We start from the raw sequence: 27,444 nt of genomic DNA, 5'->3' as shown, positions 1-27,444 counted from the left end.
AATCCAGGAATCAAACCCAGGTCTCCCACATTGCAGGTGGATTCTTTACCAGCTAAGTCTCAAGGAAAGCCCAAGAATACTGGAGTGGGTAGCCTATCCCTTCTCCAGCGGATCTTCCTGACCTAGGGATTCAGCCAGGGTCTCCTGCATTGAAGGCAGATTCTTTACCAACTGAGCTATGAGAGAAACCCCATTATTAGCATACCTGTATGCAAAAAAAGTTAAAAGATTTCTTAACCAGGAGGAAGATGATATACACCACAAACTTGAATCTACTTAAAGGAAAAGAGCATGTCAGAGAAAATTAAAAAGAAAATTAAAAAATATTTTATTTTTCTTATTCTAATTTAACATAAAAGATAACTGTGTTTCAAGTAATAATAGTAACAATGTTCTCTTTGAGTATAGCCTATGGATAAATAATGAATGACAGCAATGTCACAGGAAGAAGAAAGAGGGATTGGAAATATTGTGTTGCTACAAGTGAAGTGGTCTAGTATCATTTTAATAACAATTAGATTGATTAAAAATGCATATTGGGAGGCTTCCTTGATGGCTCAGTAGTAAAAAAAAAAAGTCCACCTGCCAAGGCGGGAAACGTGGTAATCCTTGATCCAGGATGACCATACGTGCCATGGAGCAACTAAGTCCAAGCATCACAAGAGTTGAGCCTATGCTCTAAAGCCCATGAGCTGCAACTACTGAGCCCACATGACCTGGAGCCTGGGCTCAGAAACCAGAGGAGCTACCTTAAAGGGAGGCCCCATGAGTAGCCCCCAACCACCAAAACCAGAGAAAAGCCCAAGCAGCAGCAACCACAAAGAACCATCACAGCCATGAGTAAATAAGTAAATTTAAAAATTATATATATACATACATATACATATACATATACATATATATATATATATATATATATAAAGACTATCAGACAGGGTAGTTAAAGAAAATGTATATTGGAAAAATCCAAGGCAAATGCAACATTTTAAAGAACTAATTTTTGTGCTAAGATGTGAAGTAAAAGGGAATCATATTGGATGTTCATTTCGTAGCAGACAAGGCAGAAAAGGGAGAAAAAGAACAAATTGAATGAATAGAACAAAGTTATAAACATGTTAGATATTAATCCAACTGTATTAAGAATAACTCTCAACGTGGATGGTCAGAGCACCAATTTAAATTCAAAGATTGTCAGAATAGGTATAAAAGCAAGACTCAATTTATGTTGTCTGATGGAAGTCAGCTTTAAAAATAAAATCTCCAATTGGTTAAAAAGGATGGAGCAATAGAAACTGTGCTAACAATAATCAAAAGAAAACTAAAGTAACCACTGCTGGGCATACACACCGAGGAAACCAGAATTGAAAGAGACACATGTACCCCAATGTTCATCGCAGCACTGTTTATAATAGCCAGGACATGGAAGCAACCTAGATGTCCATCAGCAGATGAATGGATAAGAAAGCTGTGGTACATATACACAATGGAGTATTACTCAGCCGTTAAAAAGAATTCATTTGAATCAGTTCTGATGAGATGGATGAAACTGGAGCCGATTATACAGAGTGAAGTAAGCCAGAAAGAAAAACACCACTACAGTATACTAACACATATATATGGAATTTAGAAAGATGGCAATGACGACCCTGTATGCAAGACAGGAAAAAAGACACAGCTGTGTATAATGGACTTTTGGACTCAGAGGGAGAGGGAGAGGGTGGGTTGATTTGGGAGAATGGCATTCTATCATGTATACTATCATGTAAGAATTGAATCGCCAGTTTATGTCTGACGCAGGATACAGCATGCTTGGGGCTGGTGCATGGGGATGACCCACAGAGATGTTATGGGGAGGGCGGTGGGAAGGGGGTTCATGTTTGGGAACACATGTAAGAATTAAAGATTTTAAAATAAAAAAAATATATAAATTTATAAAATAAAAAAAAAGAAACTGTGCTAACAATAATCAAAAGAAAACTAAAGTAACTGTATTGATTCCAAATAAAGCATACTTCAGAAAAAGGAAAGTTATCATGGATAAATGGGCATTATATAATGATAGAGAAGTCAATTTTAATTTCTCTTTAATGTGTATACCTAACAAGAGTGTGTACAAAAAAAAAAGAAAAAAAGAGGTAAAACTGATAAGATGAAAGGGAAAAATAGACAAATTCATTACTGTAGCTGAAGACTTCAACACTGTTCTTTCAGCAACTGACTGACCATGAGGCAGAAAATCAGAATATCTTTTACCTGAAAAACACTATCAATTAATGTAAAATAAGTGACATTTATGGATGACTTCGGCCAACAACATCAAGGTACACATCCTTCACAAGCTCACATAGAACATTCATCATGACTGACCACACTCTGGGAGGACATAAAATATGTCTTAACAAATTTAAGAGAATAGAAAAACACAGAGTATGCTTTCAGACCTAAAGGGATTACAGTACAAATCAAACAGAAAGATACATGTCAAGTCCCCAAATATTTGAAGTTTGACAACATACTTTTTAATAACTTTAAGGTTTGAGAAGACAAATGTTTGAGCCAAAGAAGATAATTGTTTAAAATTACTTGAAGAGAATGAAAATATAAAGACAACTTATGAAAATTTGTGGAATGCAGTAAAAAGCAGTGATGGGAAGAAATTTACAGCATTAAGTGCATGTATATCATCTTAAGAAACTAGACACAATATTTTTAAAATGTTTGTGAAACTTGTAAGCAGCCATTTTTTGAAAAATGACATGATAATGTCTAATTTGTAGATTCTTGTAACTGTTTTACTTTAGAGCTGTTTGTAAATATGAGAAATTATAATAAAGCCTGTTATAAGTTCAATGGTTGTAGCCCCTCAAAACTCATATATTGAAATCTAATTCCCAAGGTGATGGCATTAAGAGGTGGGACTTTTGAGAGTGATTAGATCATGAGGGTGATTCCCTCATGATGGGGATTAGTGCTTTTATAAATCAAGTGACAGAGAAGGTCCCTTGCCCCTTCTGCCATGTAGGTTATGGCAAAACTACAATTGTCCATGAGCCAGGAAGCAAGTCCTCACCAAATACACGGTCTCTGGAGCCTTGATTTTGGACATCCCAGCCACCAGAAGAGTAAGAAATAAATGTTTGTTGTTTATAAGCCATCCAGTCTCTGAAATTTGTTAGAGCAGCCTTCACAGGTTAAAGCAGTGTGTTTTTTTCAACAGTTATATGAGATAACTATTGAGAACCATTAGCTCTTTATTGACTTTTTTTCAGTGAAGGGATGATGTCGACATAAAATTTCAGTATTGTTGCAGATACAGGGGAGGATTAGGGGAGAATCAGCTACCTCTTTCCTCACCCCTTAAGTGTTAGCATGCTTAAAAATCTTTGGGTTATATTACAGTTCATCACATTTGATAAGAAAATGCTATAATATATAAACAGTCATGTATAAGTCTTTTAACTAAATTTGTGATTTTTATATACAGTTGTCCCTTGAACAGAGTGCCAGACATCCTTGAGTGTGAACTCAAGGATAACCATGAACAAAGCTAGTGGAAGTGATGGAATTCAAGCTGAGCCCTTTCAAATCCTATAAGATGATGCTGTGAAAGTACTGCACTCAGTATGCCCGCAAATTTGGAAAACTCAGCAGTGGCCACAGGACTGGAAATGATCACTTTTCATTCCAATCCCAAAGAAAGGCAATGTCAAAGAATGCTCAAACTATCACACAATTGCACTCATCTCACACGCTAGCAAAGTAATGCTCGATCAAAATTCTCCAAGCCAGGCTTCAACAGTACATGAACTGTGAACTTTCAGATATTCAAGCTGGATTTAGAAAAGGCAGAGGAACCAGAGATCAAACTGCCAACATCCACTGAATCATCAAAAAAGCAAGAGAGTTCCAGGAAAACATCTACTTCTGCTTTATTGACTATGCCAAAGCCTTTGACTGTGTTGATCACAGCCAACTGTGGAAAATTCTTAAAGCTGTGGGAATACCAGACCACCTGACCTGCCTCTGGAGAAATCTGTATGCAGGTCAAGAAGCAACAGTTAGAAATGGACATGGAACAATGGTCTGGTTCCAAATTGGGAAATGAGTTTGTTAAGACTGCATATGGTCACCCTGTTTATTTCACTTATATGCAGAGTACATCATGCAGAATACCAGGCTGGAGGAAGCACAAGCTGGAATCAAGATCGCCAGAAGAAATTTCAATAACCTCAGATATGCAGACGACACCACATTTAAGGCAGAAAGAGAAGAGGAACTAAAGAGCCTCTTAATGAAAGTGAAAGAGGAGAGTGAAAAAGTTGGCTTAAAACTCAACATTCAAAAAACAAAGATCATGGCATCCAGTCCAATCACTCATGGCAAATAGGTGGGGAAACAATGGAAACGGTGTAGACTTTATTTTCTTGGGCTCCCAAATCACTGCAGATGGTGACTGCAGCCATGAAATTCCCCGGTGGCTCAGATGGTAAAGCATCTGCCTACGATGCAGGAGACCCAGGTTCAACCCCTGGGTCAGGAAGATCCTCTGGAGAAGGAAATGACAACCCACTTTAGTATTCTTGCCTGGAAAATCCCATGGATGGAGGAGCCTGGTAGTCTACAGTCCATGGGGTCGCAAAGAACTGGACATGACTGAGCCACTTGACTTGCTTCTTGAAAGAAAAGCTATGACCGACCTAGACAACATATTAAAAAGCAGAGACATTACTTTGCTGACCAAGATCTGTTTAGTCAAAGCTATGATTTCTCCAGTAGCCATGTATAGATGTGAGAGTTGGACCATAAACAAAGCTGAGCACTGAAGAATTGATGCTTTTGAACTGTGGTGCTGAGGAAGACTCTTGAGAGTCCTTGGACTGCAAGAAGATCCAACAAGTCCATCCTAAAAGAAATCAGTCCTGAATATTCATTGGAAGGACTGATGCTGAAGCTGAAATTCCAATACTTTGGCCACCTGATGCAAAGAACTTATTCATATGAAAAGACCTTGATGCTGGGAAAGATTGAAAGCAGGAGGCAAAGAGGATGACAGAGGATAAGATGGTTGGATGGCATCACCAACTCCATGGACATGAGTTTGAGCAAGCTCCAGGACTTAGTGATGAACAGGGAAGCTTGGCCTGCTGCAGTCCATGGGGTTGCAAATAGCTGGACACGACTAAGTGACTGAACTGTGCTAAGCTGTCCCGTGAACAATAGAGGTTTGAACTTTAAGGGTCTACTTATACATTATTTTTTTCAATAAATACATATTACTTAACCACACTATCTGTGATTCATTGAATCTGCAGATGTAAAGGAAATTGGGTACAGAGAACCCAAGTATATGGAGGGCCAGTAACCCTAATGTTTGCTCAAAGTTCAATTATATCATTAATCTTTTGTAATTTGCTTAATTATGGACTTGTGTCAAATGTCCAGTTTTTTAGTTTCAATATTTTAACAATTTTTGAACAGCTATATACATGCCAGATGTCAGAAATTAAAAGTGGAAAAGTCCTGTCCCTGACCTTCAATCAACTCATGGCTTAGTGAGATACACAATTACAAAGACACTTTCAAAATAATGGAAAATGTGAACTTGATTCATATAAAAATTCAGTTTGCATTTTCCTATATTATAGGATAGGAAGCTCTTGTGGTGGATGTTGTGAGTCATTGCTCAGGTCTCCCCTTTAGTACAGAGGCACTGATTTCTGCGCTACCAGAACTTTTGTCACCGGATGGTCCACAAGGTGGTCCTATGGTGAAGTTACCTTGCACAAGGTCAGGTCACTTCTCAAAGACAACTTACACACTATCTGGCTGCTATGGGGGTACAGGAGTTCAGCTGCTTTGCTGAATTGGAGTCAAGTCTAAAGTTCACTCAGCTCTAGAGCTTTCCATTGGATCTGCCAGTATTGCAATCGTGACCTCAACACAGTTCAGCTTTTTCTGTCTGCCCTCTCTCCCTTATAAGGGTGTCTTCCCTTTCTCCCTTACAACTCTGCTTCCCTCTCTCCTTTACAAGGGTTGTTTCTGAGATATTTTTCCAATCAACCTCATGCCAGAAAGATTTGTCTTAGGATCTACTTTCTGATGAACCTGACCTAAGAAATTTCTAAGTATATGTATAGGTAAGAGTCTTCACTGTTAAAGAAAATATTAAAGGGCGACCTTGTAAATAAGATAAAGCAATATTAAAGTAATCTATTAGGCTAGTCTAAAGTTGGATTTAAGGCTTCTCTGGAGGCTCAGTTGGTAAAGAATCCACCTGTACTGCAGATGATTCATGTTCAATCCCTGGGTCAGGAAGATACTCTGGAGTTGAAAATGGCAATTCATTCCAGTATTCTTGCCTAGGAAATCCCATGGACAGAGGAGCCTGGCAGACTACAGTCAAACATGACTTAGTGACTAACCAACCACCACCAATGCTGGATTTACAAAGTATTAGAATATAACATTCCAGGTAACTTTATCCAATAAGAGCATTGTAGGTAACTAGCCCAGGATCCATACAGAGTAGATTTAACACAAAGAAAGTAAGACTAGTCTAGTCTTTGCTGCTGCTGCTGCTAAGTTGTTTCAGTCGTGTCCAACTCTGCGCGACCCCATACATGGCAGCCCACCAGGCTCCCCTGTCCCTGGGATTCTCAAGGCAAGAACTCTGGAGTGGGTTGCCATTTCCTTCTCCAATGCATGAAAGTGAAGAGTGAAAGTGAAGTCGCTCAGTCTTGTCCGACCCCTAGCGACCCCATGGACTGCAGCCCACCAGGCTCCTCCATCCATGGGATTTTCCAGGTGAGAGTACTGGAGTGGGGTGCCATTAGATTGCTGTTATTGGGGATGTCTGTGACACTGAGAAAGAGATTTGAATGACTTCACAAACATGGAAAACTAGGGACATGTTTCTGACCCGGTCCCAACGAACAAATGGGGCCTCACATAGGAAAACCTCAAATATCTATATGCCCATTATCTGTTATGGATTAACTATTACTAATATTAAATTAAGTATAAAGTATTGAAATTTGGTTTCAAAAGCACTGGGTAAGATTACTAAATATTTTCCTAAAGAGTAAAGCCTTTCTCATTGATAGTAAGCAATGCGAATTTAATGAGTTAACTATACTAGTGATTTACTTAAACATATTGTTAAGTTGTGTCTGACTCTTTGTGACCCCATGGACTGCAGCACACTAGGTTTCCCTGACCTTCATAATCTCCTGGAGTTTGCTCAAATTCATGACCATTGAGTCAGTGGTACCATCCAAACATCTCATCCTTTGTCACACCCTTCTCTTCCTGCCCTAAATCTTTCCCAGCATCAGAATATTTTCCAATGAGTCACTCTTCCAATCAGGTGGCCAAAGTATTGGAGCTTCAGCTTTAGCATCAGTCCTTCCAGTGAATATTCAAGGTTGATTTCCTTTAGGATTGACTAGCTTGATCTCCGTGCTGTTTAAGGGTCCCTCAAGAGTCTTCTTCAGCATCACAGTTTGAAAGCATCAATTCTTTGGCCCTCAGCCTTGTTTACAGTCCAACTCTCACATCCATACATGACTACTGGAAAAACCATAGTTTTGATTATATGAACCTTTGTTGGCAAAATGATGTCTCTGTTTTTTAATATGCTAAGTTTCTTTAAATATATTAAGAAAATAACTACCATGTGGTTTTTCAGACTTTATTATTATTTGGAATAATAGTCATTAAGTGAATAATTAATAATCAAGTAAAATTAATAATCATTGATTAAAACAGCAAAGATAGAAAGCTATGATGTCTGTAATCAACTTCCTAAATTTTGAAAATCACTGAGTTATAGGGGAAATGACAGTCTTGAAAGAAAGAGGCAGGGTGAAAAAAAACTTTGGATAGAGAAATGGAAGTAAAGAAGAACATAAGAAAGTTTAAACAGAAGAGGTTTTGCAATTCTCTGTATGGGTACCTGGGGATCATTTGTGGGGCTTTGGAGAGCAACTAGGGATGGTGAAGTCTGAATCCTGGAACATGGCAGGGAAAGCTGAGAGGACTGAAATCTCCAAAATTATCAGTCTGAAAGGAACAACTTGAACTTGATCCTGTGCCAACTATGGGTCTTTACCAGTGAAGACAGATTCTTCTAGATATTTAAGGATGTAGCATGGAAGAATTGAATGTTGTATGCCCTGAAGCTGGGGAACATCAGACCCTACAGGGCCAATATTCAACAACTATTTACGTAGGTCTGCCATGGGCCATGCCTGTTTAAACATGAGAAATATTGCAGTGAGACAAAGGGCAAATATCCCCTCTTTGGTGGAATTTTCATTCTGGCACCCACAGCTAGGATGCCTTAGTATAAATTAAATTCGGAAGGAACTGAGCTATGAGTTTTAAACTGTGAATGAGAGTAACTTCACATTTCCCAAGGTAGATTTTGTCTGGTACTGAGAATTTTTCCTAAAAATCTTTACACATGATTTCTGTTGTTTGGAATTAAATATTTAAGAGGTTTGTGTTTAATTGTAACATATAAAATGTTTTAAAAGCACTTTACATAAATAGATGCTACTCTTTCAGGAAGATATTATCTTTAGTACTTTCATAAAAATAGCTAGTTTGTGCAGAAAGTATTTCTAGTAAGACCAAGATTAAAGGTTTTATTTGGCTATGCCATGTTAGTTTAAATGTATTTTATAGTCACAAAACATACCCTTTTGTTCCTCATTTCACAGAACTGATGTGACAAGACAAAGATATTTTCTAAAGCTCAGTTACCAGCACTGAGCAAAGAACTGAAAATAAATGCTTGCTAAGGAGTGTCAGTACCATCATTCCGAATGCATTAACTGGCCTGCAAATTACATTCTCAATGTTTATAAACAAAATTTGGTGATAAGAAAGCTTCCTTGGTGAACTTTTTCTACAGATAATTAATATACCTTAATTGTTGTGTTCTTGTTCAGTGCTGATTTTAACTAAAGAATGTTAGATGCCTTCAAACTACATCAGTTCAGTTCAGTCACTCGGTCGTGTCCGACTCTTTGCGACCCCATGAATCGGAGCACCCCAGGCCTCCTTGTCCATCACCAACTCCTGGAGTTTACACAAACTCACGTTCATCGAGTCAGTGATGCCATCCAGCCATCTCATCTCCGTCGTCCACTTCTCCTCCTGCCCCCAATCCCTGCCAGCATCAGAGTCTTTTCCAATGAGTCAGTTCTTCACATTAGGTGGCCAAAGTATTGGAGTTTCAGGTTCAACATCAGTCCTTCTAGTAAATACCCAGGACTGATCTCCTTTAGGATGGACTGGTTGGATCTCCTTGCAGTCCAAGGGTCTCTCAAGAGTCTTCTCTAACACCACAGTTCAAAAGCATCAATTTTTGGGCACTCAGCTTTCTTCACAGTCCAACTCTCACATTCATACATGACCAATGGAAAAACCATAGCCTTGACTAGATGGACCTTTGTTGGCAAAGGTCTCTGCTTTCGAATATGCTGTCTAGATTGGTCATAACTTTTCTTCCAAGGAGTAAGCGTCTTTTAATTTCATGGCTGCAGTCACCAACTGCAGTGATTTTGGAGCCCCAAAAAATAAAGTCTGACAATGTTTCATTTGTTTCCCTATCTATTTCCCATGAAGTGATGGGACCAGATGCCATGATCTTCGTTTTCTGAATGTTGAGCGTTAAGCCAACTTTTTCACTCTCCAATTTCACTTTCATCAAGGGGCTTTTTAGTTCCTCTTCACTTTCTGCTGTAAGGGTGGTGTCATCTGTATATCTGAGGTTCTTTATATTTCTCCCGGCAATCTTGATTCCAGCTTCTGCTTCTTCCAGCCCAGTGTTTCTCATGATGTACTCTGCATATAAGTTAAATAAGCAGGGTGACAATATACAGCCTTAACGTACTCCTTTTCCTATTCGGAACCAGTCTGTTGTTCCATGTCCAGTTCTAACTGTTGCCTCCTGACCTGCATACAGGTTTCTCAAGAGGCAGGTCAGGTGGTCTGGTATTCCTATCTCTTTCAGAATTTTCCACAGTTTATTGTGATCCACACAATCAAAGGCTTTGGCATAGTCAATAAAGCAGAAATAGATGTTTTTCTGGAACTCTCTTGCTTTTTTCCATGATCAAGGGGATGTTGGAAATTTGATCTCTGGTTCCTCTGCCTTTTCGAAAACCAGCTTGAACATCTGGAAATTCCTGGTTCATGTACTGCTGAAGCCTGGCTTGGAGAATTTTGAGCATTACTTTACCAGTGTGTGAGATGAGTACAATTGTGTGGTAGTTTGAACATTCTTAGGCATTGCCTTTCTTTGGGATTGGAATGAAAACTGACCTTTTCCAGTCCTGTGGCCACTGCTGAGTTTTCCAAATTTGCTGGCATATTGAGTGCAGCACTTTCACAGCATCATCTTTCAGGATTTGAAATAGTTCAACTGGAATTCCATCACCTCCACTAGTTTTGTTCGTAGTGATGCTTTCTAAGGCCCACTTGACTTCACATTCCAGGATGTCTGGCTCTAGGTGAGTGATCACACCATCGTGATTATCTTGATCATGAAGATCTTTTTTGTACAGTTCTTCCGTGTATTCTTGCCACCTCTTCTTAATATCTTCTGCTTCTGTTAGTTCCATACCATTTCTGTCCCTTATCTAGCCCATCTTTGCATGAAATTGATTCCTGAGGAAGGCTTTTTTTATCTCTCCTTGACATTCTTTGGAATTCTGCATTCAGATGCTTATATCTTTCCTTTTTTCCTTTATTTTTCACTTCTCTTATTTTCACCGCTATTTGTAAGGCCTCCTCAGACAGCCATTTTGCTTTTTTGCATTTCTATTCCATGGGAATGGTCTTACTCCCTATCTCCTCTACAATGTCAGAAACCTCCGTCCATAGTTCATCAGGCACTTTGCCTATATCAGGTCTAGTCCCTTAAATCTAATCTCACTTCCACTGTATAATCATAAGGGATTTGATTTAGGTCATACCTGAATGGTCTAGTGGTTTTCCCTACTTTCTTCAATTTAAGTCTGAATTTGGCAATAAGGAGTTCATGATCTGAGCCACAGTCAGCTTCCTGTCTTGTTTTTGCTGACTGTATAGAGCTTCTCCATCTTTGGCTGCAAAGAATATAATCACTCTGATTTCAGTGTTGACCATCTGGTGATGTCCACGTGTAGAGTCTTCTCTTGTGTTGTTGGAAGAAGGCGTTTGCTATGACCAGTGCATTCTCTTGGCAAAATTCTATTAGCCTTTGCCCTGCTTCATTCCATACTCCAAGGCCAAACTTTCCTGTGACTCCAGGTGTTTCTTGACTTCCTACTTTTGTATTCCAGTCCCCTATAATGAAAAGGACATCTTTTTTGGGTGTTATTTCTAAAAGGTCTTGTAGGTCTTCATAAAACCATTCAGCTCTTCAGTATTACTGGTTGGGGCATAGGCTTGGATTACCATGATATTGAATGGTTTGCCTTGGAAATGAACAGGGATCATTCTGTCGTTTTTGAGATTGCATCCAAGTAATGCATTTCAGACTCTTGTTGACCATTTCTTCTAAGGGATTTCTGCCCACAGTAGTAGATATAATGGTCATCTGAGTTAAATTCACCCATTCCAGTCCATTTTAGTTCACTGATTCCTAGAATGTTGACATTCACTCTTGCCATCCCCTGTTTGACCACTTTCAATTTGCCTTGATTCATGGACCTGACATTCCAGGTTCCTATGCAATATTGCTGTTTAAAGCATTGGATCTTGCTTCTATCACCAGTCACATCCACAACTGGGTATTGTTTTTGCTTTGGCTCCATCCCTTCATTCTTTCTGGAGTTATTTCTCCACTGATCTCCAGTAGCGTATTGGGCACCTACCAACCTGGGGAATTCCTCTTTCAGTATCCTATCATTTTGCCTTTTCATACTGTTCATGAGGTTCTCAAGGCAAGAATACTGAAGTGGTTTGCCATTCCCTTCTCCAGTGGACCACATTCTGTCAGACCTCTCCATCATGACCCTCTCATCTTGGGTGGCCCCACAAGGCATGGCTTAATTTCATTGAGTTAGACAAGGCTGTGGTCTGTGTGATCAGATGGCTAGTTTTCTGTGATTATGGCTTCAGTGTGTCTGCCCTCTGATGCCCTCTCACAACACCTACCATCTTGGGTTTCTCTTACTTTGGACGTGGGGTATCTTTTCACAGCCGCTCCACCAAAGCACAGCCGCTGCTCCTTACCCTGGACGAGTTGCCCCTCCTGACCTTGAGTGCGGGTTAGCTCCTCTCAGCCACCATCCCTGACCTCTGACATGGGGTAGTTCCTCTCAGCCACTTCCCCTGACCTCGGATGTGGGGTAGCTCCTATTTGACATAAACATAGCAATCTCCCAGGCCCATTTATCAGGCTTAATGACTGAGGCCGGGGATTTCTTCCTGGAAGAAACCCATCCCTTGATGCAACATAGTTCCGGCTGTTTCAGTGCCCCTGCTCGTTTCTTCCCATTCTACTCTCCCTCCATTTAAATACACTTTAAAAAAAAAGGAAAAAAACAAATAAAAAAGCTTAGTTTTTCCCCTAACTTACAAATTTGTTGTGATTTCACTTTATGTGAGGTATCTAGAACATGGAGATTCATGGAGACAGTAAAACAGAGATTACTGGGGACAGAAGGGTGAAGGGAATGTGGAGTTATTATTAAATGGACACAGAGTTTCTATTTGAGAAGATGCAAAAGTTCTGGAAATGGAAAGAAGTGATGGTTGCACAACATTGTAGGTGTACTTAATGACATTAAATTGAACACTTAAAATGTAAACATGATAAAATTTATGTTAGGTATATTTTTATGACAGTAAAAACACACCAAAAAAAAACAAAGCTCTTGACACCCCAGATCTGCCATGGCATCATTACGTACTTGTTTATATAATGTTGATGCCATTAGGTTTCAATTGCCAGCTGGCAACCATCAACGTTTGCAACTACATAGATTAAAAACAAACACACAAAAAATCTTCCCAGTATTTACTGTTCTCTATCAGCAGCTTTCACTATGGTTTTACTCTTCTCAGACAGGCACATAATGTTCTTATCATTTAGTAGGTAGGAAACCATATAGAAACCAATTTGTATGAATTTTGGCCTATGGGAAGAATTAAGTACTCTGTTTCTATTTAAATTTTGTATTGTCTCAGACCACTGACTAGTGCCAGAGAAGTCATCGAAACTGGCCTCCAGGAATGAAGATGTTTCATAAGAAGCCAACCTTTTGATACAGAGATCTCCAAAGAGATTTAAACCTGAAGCACCAAATGTGATTATGCCTCCAATTTTCCGTTTTTTCCCCATAGACTCATAATCATTTTAAAGTAAGCCCACACATTGGTGATTTATTGCTTTTATCAATAATATGCTCAGACACCATTCTCTAAAAAATGGGCACATAAATTACTCTAAACAATAATATTTCTTCAAGAAGTTAAAGTGGACTTATCCAAAATAAAAAAAGAATTGGTTCAAAAAAAAAAACAAAACCACTCACGAAACTTAAATGGGAGAGCATAGTTCACTTTGTTTTCATGTTAATATCTATCTGCATCAAAGAATTCATCTCATGAATTACTTAAAAATAACCTAAATAAGACAAATTACAAGGGATGAATTATTGCTATTGAAAGGATAACTTGAATCAAGTCAAATAATTCTTAAGAGGCTATAATTATCCCAGAAAAAGTTCCTAAGCAAAGCCATTATTTTGCAGTACAGACATTAGAATTGAACTTTTCATTCATTTGCCTACTTAAATTCTAGAGGACTGTATCCTGTGGTGGAGCATTTATTTTTCCTAGGATACAAGGTAAACTCAAAGTAGAATATTTACAGACCAAATAGGTCTGTACACTGCACAGACCTGACCGGCATTTGAATGCTCCAAACTAAATAGAACAGAACTTTCAGGCAAGAGCGTGAATAAAAGGCAAGACGAAGGAGAACATTTCTTAAATTCTCACTTTGTTCTGACATTTGCATTGCTCAACAAAAACTCACAAAGCATATCCTACAGGACAGGTCCTGTTCTAAACCCTTTGCAAATACAGACTCATTTTATCCTTCTGTGTAATAACGTGCGACCATTACCCTTGTGTGATAACCTGTGGTCCTTAATGGGGAAATTGCATGAGGTCACACAGATAATCAATGAGATCACAGAGCCAAGGATCAAAACCTGAGCATTCTGGCCCCAGGGCCTGTGTGCTCAACTCGCAATTCAGGCATTACACACTATTGTTGTCTCTCATCTTCTAGTTGGTTTACTTTTGTCTAGGCAGAATGTTTTTCTTTGCTTGAAAAGAAAGTACAGCATTGCCAAACTTTGGTGTGTTTGCAGTAGCAGGTCTTATTTCCAGCAGCACTAGTTAACTAGTAAGTACACAGGCAGGAGCATGGCTAGCGGGTGGTCTTTCTTTTATCTCTTTCTTTGGGGGTGGTCTTTCTTTTATCTCTTTCTTTGGTAGTTCCCACTCACTTTTGATAGGTACATCTCCAAAGGTGCTCTCAACTGTAAAATGTCACCTTTTCGCCATCACTCTGTGGGAAGCAAGACTTTGTGCAACCCAAGGGCGTTTCCCATGTGAGAATTCACAGAGAAAGGTTAGATGTAAATGCTTTCTTTTTTTTTTTATTTCCATACTTCAGATTGCATGATTTCTCCGTAATTACTCACACTAACGTCTCTATCAAGACTACTGATTATCTTAATGTCTTAAAAGTTATACTCACATAAAATGCTTAATTTCTCATGACTTTTGCAGACATCAAGAGCTTTAGTTAATCATTTCTGCTGGTCTTTTCCATTTAAACAATGTTCTTCCTACAGATAAAGATGTAGCAAGGAAGTTAACTATTTTCCTGGATTGCTTACATGACAAAGGCCACATACAGAGCTTCTACAAGCCCTAGTTCCAGGCTTTCAAAACTGATTATGAAAATTAAAGGAGATCAGCTCTGGGTGTTCTTTGGAAAGAATGATGCTAAAGCTGAAACTCCAGTACTTTGGCTACCTCATGCGAAGAGTTGACTCATTGGAAAAGACTCTGATGCTGGGAGGGATTGGGGGCAGGAGGAAAAGGGGATGACAGGATGAGACAGCTGGATGGCATCACCGACTCGATGGACATGAGTTTGAGTGAACTCCGGGAGATGGTGATGGACAGGGAGGCCTGGCGTGCTGCAATTCATGGGATCACAAAGAGTTGGACACAACTGAGCGAGTGAACTGAACTGAACTGATGAAATTTAACTGTGATAGTTCTTAACTGATAAGGTTATCAAGAATCTCAATTGAGTTAATGAATTTTGAGAACATACCCAGTGCTTGGCACAAAACAGATGGTCTAAACATTTATCTTTAAAGTATCATATCAGCTTTGTGACCAGTGGCCTAAGTTTTTGCCAGCTCATTTTCTTGTTGCTTTAGTGTTGAACACTAAAGCAATAATCATCTAACTAGTTTCTTGATTCCAGTTTCATCGCACTGCATCCACTTGCTGGATTTGATTTGTTACAATAAAATTTTATCATCTTATATCTCATTCAAGTACCTTTGATGACATCCGGCTGCTAGCACAGGAAACTGGCACACAGTAATCATCAAATGAATATTTGCTGAACAAATGAATGAATAAATAAGTGCCCCAAGGGAGACTTTCAAGTCCTGTCACAGTCAGACTCTGCACTCATTTTTTTCCTTATCTGCCTTTAGTTATTCCCATAAACACGGAACATTCATTTACTGTGTGACATCCACATGTCAGATACCAGACTGGTTGTTGAATATTCAAGGATGAGAAAAGAGCTTAGAGCTTCTTTGAAAATAGTCCTTTTAAGCCAAACTGACTGATTTATTGTCTCTTGCTTCCCCTTTGCCAAGGTTTTGATAGTGCTGTTCTGCCAGCCTAAAAAGCTGCCTCTCAACTTTTACACTCTTTTTATCCTTCAAGATTCAGCTCGAACTGTTCCTTATTCTGCATAAACACTTACCTAACCACCTGTGTGTAAACTGATCTCTCCCCCATTCTTCTTCTGACTTGCTAAGACAATTATTTTTAACTACATCATACTTTACTTTCGCCAGGAGTTATAATTATATAGTACATTATACTTTTTCTGATACTGCAATGCTAAAATGTTATTATGTGTGTATATATATATATATATATATACACATACACATACACATAAATAACTCTAAAATGTTATTATATATATATGTGTTTATGTTTAGTCTCTCAGTCGTGTCCAACTCTGTGACCCTATGGAATGTAGCTCGCCAGGCTCCTCTGTCTACAGGATTCTCCAGGCAAAAATATTGGAGCGGGTTGCCGTGCCCTCTCCCAGGGGATCTTCCCAACCCAGGGATTGAAAACATGTCTATTGCAGTGCAGGCAAGTTCTTTACCAGCTGAGCTACAAGAGAAGCCCATATATGTGTATATATCACTCTAAAATGATATCATATATACACAAACTGGAATCAAGATTGCTGGGAGAAATATCAATAACCTCAGATATGCAGATGACACCACCCCTTATGGCAGAAAGTGAAGAGGAGCTAAAGAGCCTCTTGATGAAAGTGAAAGAGGAGAGCGAATAAGTTGGCTTAAAGCTCAACATTCAGAAAACTAAGATCATGGTATCCGGTCCCATCACTTCATGGCAAATAGATGGGGAAACAGTGGAAACAGTGTCAGACTTTATTTTCTGGGGCTCCAAAATCACTGCAGATGGTGACTGCAGCCATGAAATTAAAAGACACTTACTCCTTGGAAGAAAAGTTATGACCAACCTAGATAGCATATTCAAAAGCAGAGACATTACTTTGCCGACTAAGGTCCGTCTAGTCAAGGCTATGGTTTTTCCTGTGGTCATGTATGGATGTGAGAGTTGGACTGTGAAGAAGGCTGAGCACCCAAGAATTGATGCTTTTGAACTGTGGTGTTGGAGAAGACTCTTGAGAGTCCCTTGGACTGCAAGGAGATCCAACCAGTCCATTCTGAAGGAGATCAACCCTGGGATTTCTTTGGAAGGAATGATGCTAAAGCTGAAACTCCAGTACTTTGGCCACCTCATATGAAGAGTTGACTCATTGGAAAAGACTCTGATGCTGGGAGGGATTGGGGGCAGGAGAAGAAGGGGACGACAGAGGATGAGATGGCTGGATGGCATCACGGACTCGATGGACGTGAGTCTGAGTGAACTCCAGGAGATGGTGATGGACAGGGAGGCCTGGCGTGCTGCGATTTATGGGGTCACAAAGAGTCAGACACGACTGAGTGACTGAACTGAATTGATATGTAGGTATATATAATATAATATAGCATATACCCTACCTCCTTACTGCAGCGAAAGTCCTTTGAGGTCATGCCTTTCACTTTTTATTTTTTGTTTATTAATATCCTCTACAGGTCTTAGGATCAACATTTTCTCCCACAGCTGTTCCTCAGTCAATATTTGCTGATTCATTGATTATTTAGTAGGTTACTAGATATTCAGATATTTAATATGTTGGCTTGGTGTCCCAGTACAACTTATTGATCAATACTATGAAAAAAATAATAAATCTCTTGACTGCAATTGACGAAAGAGATGCTCCTGAACATTCAGGCATCAGAAAATAAAGCAACTGAATGCTTCCTTGTCATGAAAGAGAGGCATGTATCTCCGTAGCTTTATTTTAATTCATCTCTTGCCCAGTCCTTGTCTCTATTGCCATTTTGCCTTCATTGTTCAGAGTAGAGATTCTTTACCTGGAATCTCTGGATCCTTGTACAGTCCTACAAATGGATTTTGTCAAGTTTTGGAAGCCAGCAAAATCTCATGCATTCTAGGATAGAAGAAGGAAACTAGACAGTTTTTTTATAAGTAGAGGTTTAAACCCAAGTTTATCTAGCTGAAAAGTCCCTGTTTTTCCAGCTATATCATTTATTATATCATATCGTTTATAGGCTTTCTTGAGTTGCTAGGCAGATAACATATGTGGGCTAGGACAGGGATGCGATCCAATCACCAAACTGGTATGTCCAAGGAAAGGTTTGTAACAACCACGCCCCCAGGAGTGGCCACAGCAGAAGCAATGATGAACACTTATATATTATTTGAGATATGTCAGATGCAGCTCTAAATGCTTGATGTATTAGTGTTTTTTTTTTGTTGTTAAACCTCACAACAAACCTATAAGGTAGGTAGTAATAAAGTGAAGTGAAGTCGCTCAGTTGTGTCCAACTCTTTGCGACCCCATGGACTGTAGCCTATCAGGCTCCTCTGTCCACGGGATTTTCCAGGTAAGAGTGCTGGAGTGGATTGCCATTTCCTTCTCCAGGGGATCTTCCCAACCCAGGAATCAAACCCGGATCTCCCGCATTGCGGGCAGACGCTTTACCGTCTGAGCCACCAGGCAAGGAAGGGAGGAGGCCCTTAAGTAGTACTAAGGTTAGGTATATTTTATAGATTAAAACTCTAAAACACAGAGAGGTATAAAGTTACTCATATGCACAGCCCAGGGACACTAAACACAGTGTTGATAGAGTGGGGGAGTGGAGTAATATGGGGAAGAAAGAAGAAATGTTCCAGTCTATCCTGCATGCTAGGCTGGCCTGAATTCCACCTTAGCTTTCTTTCTTGGCTAAAGAAGAAAAACTGTCTAGGGTAGCTAATAAAGAGCCAGACACCCATTCCAGCTGCTGACCTTACTTTGAAGAATCAGTCTAAGAATAAACCAGTCACAGTTTTGTGAAGATAATCACTTGCTTCCAGACCTCTTCGAAAATGAAGGGTGTCAGAAGAAGACCTTTCGAAGCTCTGGCATTCTTCACATCTTAATATGCAGGTACAGTTTAGACCAATTGTGTTTGATGTCAGTGGGAAAGAGTGACTAGCTTGAAATGAACATTGACAACATGCAGAATATAGTTACCCAGTTAACTAGTGAGTTGTCAGTAGAAATCACTGTTTAAGTGGTTTTTACAGCAGATGTGGTATCTGCTCTGAATCTGAATATTTCAAATATCTATAACAGCAGCCAAGGTTTCAGTGAACCCTACCCCCAAACATTCCAAGCCAGGATAAGTTTCAGCCTTTTCCGCTCATGCATGGCTTCTTGCCTCAAAATTGTTTCATTTCCCATTTGATTGCAAGAGACCTAGATTTTGACAGTGGTCCCTATGGCATCTTTATGACTTGCTATGTGTGACTTTTTGTAACTTCATTTCTTCTATCTAAAAATAGGTATGACAACAGATGCAATTTAACATCTGATTAAAGGCACATATTTGAAATAAACTCACATTCAGTAAAGTCCTTAGGATTTTGGAGGTGAGGTTCTTACTAAAACTTAAAAGATAGTAATATTTGTTCCTCCACAAAGATAAAGTTTCAAAAAAATTGTAAAACTGGTCACAGTTTTTAAACAAGTCTACAAAGACATGTTATTCAAAATTTTTTATTATTAATTTTCTACACCTTAAGAGTTTGAGCTTTCTTAAAATGAAGTATAGTTAACAGTAAAGTAGATTAGGTACTAGAATACTTGGATATTTACTCCTGTTGTGCTTCTTACTGGCTCTGTGAGCTTGGGCAGGTCATTGGACCTCAGTAAAATGATTTCCCTTGCCCAACTTAAACGATTGCTGTGATATATATCAGAAAACAATAAAAGCTAACATTTACAGGCAGCTTAATTTCCTGGGATAACAGCCATGCTCTGAAATACATGCCCTAAACCTTTCCCTCATTCCATCTTTATTTGAACATCATGAATTAGGTAATACTTTGAACCTGTTTTACAGATATGGGAACTCAGAGAGGTTGAGTGTGCTGAGTTCAATAGCTTACTATAAGAGGGAAGAAACTGGATGTGAAACTTAGCTAAAACAGTTCTGCTTTATCAAATTAAGATGGTCCGCACATCAAGATAACGTGTTTTCTCCTCCTGTTCTAATTGTTCTTCTTTTTCTTTAATACCCTGTTCCCCTTCTCTTTCTCCTTTCACCTCTCTCTCTGGTAACAACTGCTGCTGTTATTCATCATCTACCAGGTAGTACGATAGTAGATTGTTGTTTTGTTCTTTGCTTTAATTTTCATTTTCATTTATTTATTTATTTGGGGGCTGTGCTGGGTCTTCCTTGCTGTGCATGGGCATTCTCCAGTTGCGGCGAGTGGCTGGGGGCTACTCTTTGTCCTGGTGTGTGGGCTTCTCACTGTGATAGCTTCTCTTGTTGCCCAGAACAGGCTCCAGGGTACACAGGCTTCAGCAGTTACCGCGCAGGGGCTCAGAAGTTAAGGTTCAGGGATCCAGAGCACAGGCTCAGTAGTTTTAACGTGGACTTAGATGCTTCCCAGCATGTGGGATCACGCAATCCATGTCCTCTACAGCGGCAAGAGGATTCTTTACCACTGAGCCACCAGGGAAGCCCAGATTGGGTTTTGATAAAGAGTGAGCCAGACCTGGGCAAAACAATAATCATCCTCAGTCAATGATCTATCTTCATGTTATAGTCATTCATGAAGTGTTTCTTGAGAATTTACTTTGTGCTGGTAGTGGGGACACAAGTATGAAGAGGATGTGCTTTATTCCTTGAGATGAAAGATGTACATAAATAACCCGACTATGAACAAATGATTGTATGTTATAAGAATGAGATAAATGTAAGAGAAGGTCAAGAGGAAAAAATTAATTGATTCCAGACTTCCCTGGTGGCTCAGATGGTTGAGCGTCTGTCTACAATGTGGGAGACCCAGGTTCGATCCCTGGATAGGGAAGATCCCCTGGAGAAGGAAATGGCAATCCACTCCAGTACTCTTGCCTGGAAAATCCCATGGGCAGAGGAGCCTGGTAGGCTACAGTCCATGGGGTTGCAAAGGGTCAGACATGACTGAGTGACTTCACTTTCAAGAGGATCATAGGGCTTCCCTTGACATTCAGTTGGTAAAGAATCTGCCTGCAATGCAGCAGAGCTGGGTTCGATTCCTGGGTCAGGAAGATCCCTTGGAGAAGAAAATGGCAACCCATTCCAGTCTTCTTGCCTGGAGAATCCCATGGACAGAGGAGCCTGGTGGGCTACAGTCTATGGGGTTGCAAGAGTTGGATACCACTTTAGTGACTAAACCACCACCAAGGGGGTCAGGGATTTTGCACCAACGTCCAGGGAAAATAATTGCCTTCTTTTAAATCATCAGACTAACCAGGCATGGGGTTATTAAATGCCAAGGAGAAGAGTGGGGTAAGGTGTTAACATTATGGAGACTGGGCTTGGAAAATAAGGCAAAATATCATGTGATAACAGCCTTACCCCCTCTTCTTTAGGTAACACACATAAAAATTTAATCCCTTCAAGTTTCATCAAGGCAAAGTATATTTACTGTAGAATTGTGTACTTAGATGGCTAGAGAAGGGAAGAAGGGAGGGTGGAGAAAGGAAGGGTTATCCTCTCATGTTTCACAGATGTTGATTTCAAGTTTCCACCTGGTAACAGCCTAGGGGCCAGGGCATAAAGATACAAGTCAAAACATAGAGACACACAGAGAACTGACAGCATCCAGCAAGGGAATTACAAAAGCTCAAAAAAGCTTTCACTGGCTGAATAAATATCTTTCCTTGTATTTGCACTTTCTTTTTTCTATTTTTCTTTTTTCTATTTACTGAATTTGGAAAGAGCCATAGACTTTATTGCCTTTTCAGAGTTCTGGATTACATAAAAATATAGCCTACGAAAATAAAATTTTTCATATACAGGCTAAATTAAATTGTGATCATCTTTTAGTATCTATGTGCTTTATTTAAAAAAACACACATAACTGGTAGACAACAAGGAAGGTTTTAAACTATAAGTAAGGGAAGTAATAAATGGTGTGCTTTTCATATAAAATCATGGCTTTCCTCCAGGGAACTTTAGAAATATGTTCAAGATATATAGAAAACCTCCATATCATAGTACTTGAATTTTTGAATTTGCACAAATAGCCCAAGGCAAGTAAGAATCCGAATGAGTACTCATTTATTTTCATAGCCCACACTTAAAATAATTTCATTCCATTTGCCAGACTTACACATCCTGAAAGCAAAAAAAAAAAAAAACAAAAACCAAAAACAAACAAACTGTCATTTTCAGAAGTATGATAAATGTGACTCGTAAAGAAGACTAGAAAGAGTGGATAAAGGAGTAGGGTTGGGGGTGGGGAAATAAACCCTTTAGTTACAATTTCAGGGAAATGAGTCGACACAATGAAACAAATTCCAAGTCAAGTTGCTCCACTACTATATTACAGAAGCAGTTTAGAATTTTAAGCAGATGCAAAAGGAATAAAGCATTTAAATAGGGAGAAAAAAAGGCCGATAAAGTTTCTGGCTACAATACAAGAGACATATCATTACCATATGATCTAATGTGGGTGTCAGCCGGATTGTGTTCATTGAGGGAAACCTTATTTTTTAACTGTGCTATGGAGTAGAAGCAGGAGGTTTTCAACCTAGTGACAGTCACAGAGCAGCACCTTCCCCCTCCTCCTTTCCACACCTGCAAACTCTTTTGCTTGGGCTGAATATTTAGTGTAATTACATCTCAGCTTTGAGGGCTCCTGTGGCAAATCCCCGGATTAAAAGGTATGGTTTTTAATAATTGTCCTGAACTCTGCTACAGACTAATAAAACTTTGATCAAGTTAAGAAAAAAGGAATTATTTGGTAAGAGAAAACGAGAAAAAAAATGTGTACTGAACTTTTAGTAATGTTTCTGCAGTGTTTTAAACAAATATTGCTTGAAAACAGAAACGAAGTATTTGGTAAAATGGTTGTGATGCATTGTTTTAGTTCTTTCTCTCTGGTTTTACAAAGATGTTTCTTAGAGAAACTATAATCTAACATGGTGACTCTCTTTATTGATGTATTTTGTGTTTTTACTAATTAAATGTTTAGGAAATGTTTATAGGAAAGTATTCTAGACTGGCATGCTATTCATAGTTGGATTGTATATTTAAGAATTTATTTTCCTCCTGAATTCTTGTACATTTTAAGAACTTTTAAACTTCAGAGACGTGAACTTTGGTGATTAGTTATAGAAGTCTAGTGTATATTTCTACAACTTAGAAAATAATAGAAACTGTCACCAGAGAGGTGAAAACAAACACTGGCTCTATTTATGCTGATTATTAAGGACCTAACTAAGATGATCTCACAGTTAGCTACATATTTACTAAAATGTAAAGAAGAGACTGCAGAATTTTTGCTGCAAATGAAATTTTATCATAAGATACATTCACTATAGAATGAAAGTGTGGGTTATTTTTCTTTCTAATTTCAAAACAGGGTAATATGATGACCACTGATTAAGTGGGCTCCCAGTGATATAAATACCTGCGGCTTTTTCTTCAAATTGCTATTTTGACCAGAGAAAGAATCAGATGCCCCCTATAGTACCCCTTATTGATAGATGGATACTGTTTTATGGTTTACTTTTAACTTATTTCTATTATTATTGAGGTTTTTAATTCACCCAGTGCTGGGGGGTTTAATTTGCTCTGCATTTATAGCTTCGCTTATCTCCTGAGGTTTAAATTTTGACTTTGAAATTCACACCAAAGGCATAAATGACATCATACAAATGTTGATCTGAATGGTATAATTTAATGGGATGTCATTTAAGAAACCTAAAATTATTATTTTTGATAGAACACATTAAATTATGGCAATGAACTTTACTGAAGTAGTGGCATTCTTAGCAATTAGTATTTAGGAAATAGGCATACATTTTGAGAATACTTAAAATGGTTGAAATGAAATTTTAATAGTATATCATCTCAATAACAGTCTCCTTGATGTCCACATGGGCTACTGCTATAGGTTTGTTTGTTTTCCTGATTTATTAAGAGAGGAAGGAAATGATGAAGAGACTATCACTGTCAGTAGCCTAGATTAATTAATTAAGATGCTGTGTTTTAAGTATTATGATACTAATCTAAAAGAAGTTATTTCATTGAGGAAGTTGTGCAAAATACCTGGCCATATTATTTTTACCCGGGACATTCAGGGTTAAAATGGACACACACCCACCCCCCCACCCCCACCCCCACACAAGAAAATGATAAGTAATGGAAGCTAAAAACTGTCTGTCTGAGTTCAGATTCAACCAAAAAGAATATTGTGTAGAGAATTTGTACCATTTTAACAAGAGTAAACAAATGTAAATGATAATATTCCCCTGAGCTAATGTTTAATATTCTTTTTTTTGGATTAGTGAACCAGGCCTTTTTTTTTTTTCTGGAGAAAAGATCAGAAACAGACATCTGCATTAATTTCTCATTGCTGTTTATTAAATCTGCAATTAGTTTGCTTCATTTTTCTCAAAAATTGCATGACATGAAATATGCAAGGCTAGCAAACTTGTGGTAAACCGTAAACATTGCATTTTAATGTGAAACAGACAGAAAACCACTCCCTGAGATCCAGTCCAAGGGAACCCTGCCAAAACAATAGGGTCTCCTTTAAAAGGCAATGCTGTAACTGAGTGGGAATGGGTTTCCAGAGAGAATCTGATACTGAATTTAAAGGGGCAGTGTGAATAATAATCTTCGTGGTATTATTTTAAAGTCACTAGCCTGTATTGCATATGTGCTGCCTTTGACGTGCTTCAGTAATAAATATAAACTAAGAATAAAAGTGTAAGAAATTTTAAAACATTTGTTTCCCCTTTAGTGGAACTAGGCAAACATTTCCAGAATATATATTAAAATTAGCACATATGAAGACTTTATCTTTTTTGTATTGCTATCATTTGGATAGTGACTGGAAATAACATAATTAAAGATGATGAGACTAAAGATAACATCTACAATGTGTTGGGAATATTTTGAGCAGTTTTAATGGAGTTTGAAAATATAACAACTCAAAATAGACTGTTCTCTTCATGATCAACTACTTTTCATTATTCATTTATTAAGATTTTGTTATTCACTTTCACTTAGTTCACTTCAGCCATCTAAACAACCAACTCAATAACAGAGATATATATATATCTAGAAGGGCTTGTTAAATGAATGGATAAAAATGGTATAGATGAGTTGAAATCATATTTTTGTTTATCAATTTGTTTACAAAATAGTCCTATAAAATTAGATAACATATATCATATAAAATAAAATAAAATCAGATAGGATTTTCCATATGTGTTTCCTGGTTTACACAGTCCTTACAAAGGATTCATTTGAGAAACCATCCAAAAGATTTATGTTAAAAACTGAATCATGCTTATATCAAGCTCAGGTTTTCAATTTGATATCTTTCTTATGCTAGAAATTTAATATTTAAACAAAGATAACCATATTTTTAAAAAATCAAATTTGGTTGCTAAGAACAAATTGAATAACTTGTATTATTAATAAATTGACGGTCAACTGAGTCATTTATGGGCAAAATATTGTGCAAGGCCCCGGTACAGAACAAAGGATAATAAGACACGCCCTGAAGGAGTACATCTTCGAGTGGGGGGGCAGACCAAGCACGCAAAACAAATTACAATATAATGTGATAAGTTCTTTAAAAGAGGTAAGCAACGTGCCTTGGGAGCACAGAAGAAGGAGGACGCAGCATCCTGCCTGGATGCGCGAGAATACACAAGGGAAGCCCATTATCTCATTTAGCCTTTACAACACTCTCACAAGGTAGGTATTTTAAATGGTGATTAGCTTTGAGCGTCAGGGTTGAAGTGGGGACTGGGAGTAGAGAGAAAATGGAGAGAAATATGGCTTATTATCAATTGGTGTCAAATCGTGCATGGTCTTATTTGCAACAGAGAGGATGGAGACTTTATTGGCAAGCTGTGAGAAGTCAGCAAAGGATTTGCAGTAGAAAATTAATACAATGAAATTGAATTTTTAGAAGATGACTTGGGCAGCAGAGTGGAAGATGGCCTGGAGTGGAAGAAATATTCGAGGCTGAGACTAATTGAAAGCTCTTGTTCAGGGAGTGATGAGAAGGGTCTGGACTGGGATAAATAAAGTGGGATGGAGAAGTCAGATTGACTTCCAGAGATATTTCTGAGCAGGAATTGGAGAACTCTCATGTGTACAGACAAAACTTGTTTAACTGTGGCACGGCTTGTGTTGAGTGAGCATTGAAAATTCCAACGTGATTTATCATCGCAACAGTTTTGCAGGTTGACTATATAATCTGTGGTCTTAATTCAGACCCCAAATTCAACGAAGCGATTCAAATACGATTTAAATTTTTCTTCATAAGTAAACAGGGCAAGTTCACCTCTACTGAACCTTATTACCTTCCAATATATTTCTAATGTTCTGCTCCTAACAGTATATAGAATATTACTTTTTAGTTCTTTTTTCTATGTGCACTCCACTTACATAGCACATACATTAGGCAAGGCTAGTCTTCTAAACCTTCCGCTATTTCCCAGGTTCCTCGGTTGTGAAAATAGACGAGAGAAATCATGAAGGCAACTATCATCTTCCTCCTGGTTGCACAAGTTTCCTGGGCTGGACCGTTTCAACAGAAAGGCTTATTTGACTTTATGCTGGAAGATGAGGCTTCTGGGATAGGCCCGGAAGAGCGCTTTCCTGAAGTTCCTGAATTAGAGCCTATGGGCCCAGTCTGCCCCTTCCGTTGTCAGTGCCATCTGCGAGTTGTCCAGTGTTCTGATCTGGGTGAGTGGCATGCCGGCTCTCTACCTACCTCGTCTGCTTTATTCATGGGAATGGCTTCCCTGGGAGTGCAGCATTTTCAGTTTTAATTTCTGCAGTTCCAAATGTGAGAGACAGTGCCACCTAATGAGGAGTTAGGGAAGCAGAGTAGGAGTGAAAGAAGTAACTTTGACGTTAGGGGACTTGATTCTTTTCTTTAAGTCAGAGAAGCATTACTCTGCAATCTTGGACAAATCACTAAAAAAATTTTTTTCTAAGCTTCATGGCTCCCCTTATGTAAAATAAAATTTTGAACAAATAATATATTGTGTTCTGTGATTCCAAGGTGATAGATTATTTGAAGTCTGTGATTTGCTCCCATGAAATCTTAGATATTAAGAAAACCTGGGTGATCGCTCTACTCTTGGCTTAGCCCAGAGAGCAGGGTTTGAACAAAACCGTAAAGTATGCATTGTTATCAAAAGCAAAACCAGCAAACTTTTAGAACGAAAATTTATCTTTCAAGTACCAAAATACTCTCATAATCCCTGGGTCTTAGTTTTGTCTCTGCCTTTGGAATTTTGTAATCTAGCTGTTTATATTCTTTAGAAAGTTTCAAAGAAAATCTTTATAACTAAGTCATGGTATAAATATTCGATATGATCATGAAGCCTATATCTTTAGCCTAACACTGCAAATGCATTTTGATTTATTATCTTTCAAGAAAAAGTTGGCCTGGGAATTCCAAGAGCCATATACTCAGAAGATAAAT

General features: G+C 38.5%; 1 protein-coding gene across 2 annotated transcripts in view; it reads left to right on the top strand.

Annotated features, from left to right (window-relative positions):
* The first annotated feature begins 22,401 nt into the window (after positions 1–22,401).
* The window catches only part of DCN (decorin), a 36,929-nt gene continuing 31,886 nt past the window's right edge, over positions 22,402–27,444 (top strand). The window contains exons 1-2 of one of the 2 annotated variants that reach the window (XM_052639559.1): positions 22,402–22,645; positions 26,450–26,696. In XM_052639559.1, coding sequence (XP_052495519.1) covers positions 26,483–26,696 — 214 coding nt within the window. In that variant the 5' untranslated portion in view covers positions 22,402–22,645; positions 26,450–26,482. Of the gene's footprint in view, positions 22,646–25,542; positions 25,698–26,449; positions 26,697–27,444 lie in introns of those variants that run through there. The other variant, XM_052639558.1, reaches the window with a different exon arrangement.

This window comes from Budorcas taxicolor, chromosome 5, assembly GCF_023091745.1.
Source record: "Budorcas taxicolor isolate Tak-1 chromosome 5, Takin1.1, whole genome shotgun sequence".
Classification (NCBI taxonomy): domain Eukaryota; kingdom Metazoa; phylum Chordata; class Mammalia; order Artiodactyla; family Bovidae; genus Budorcas; species Budorcas taxicolor.
The sequence above is the reverse complement of the archived record's forward strand: the minus strand, read 5'-3'. Positions and strand labels throughout refer to the sequence as shown.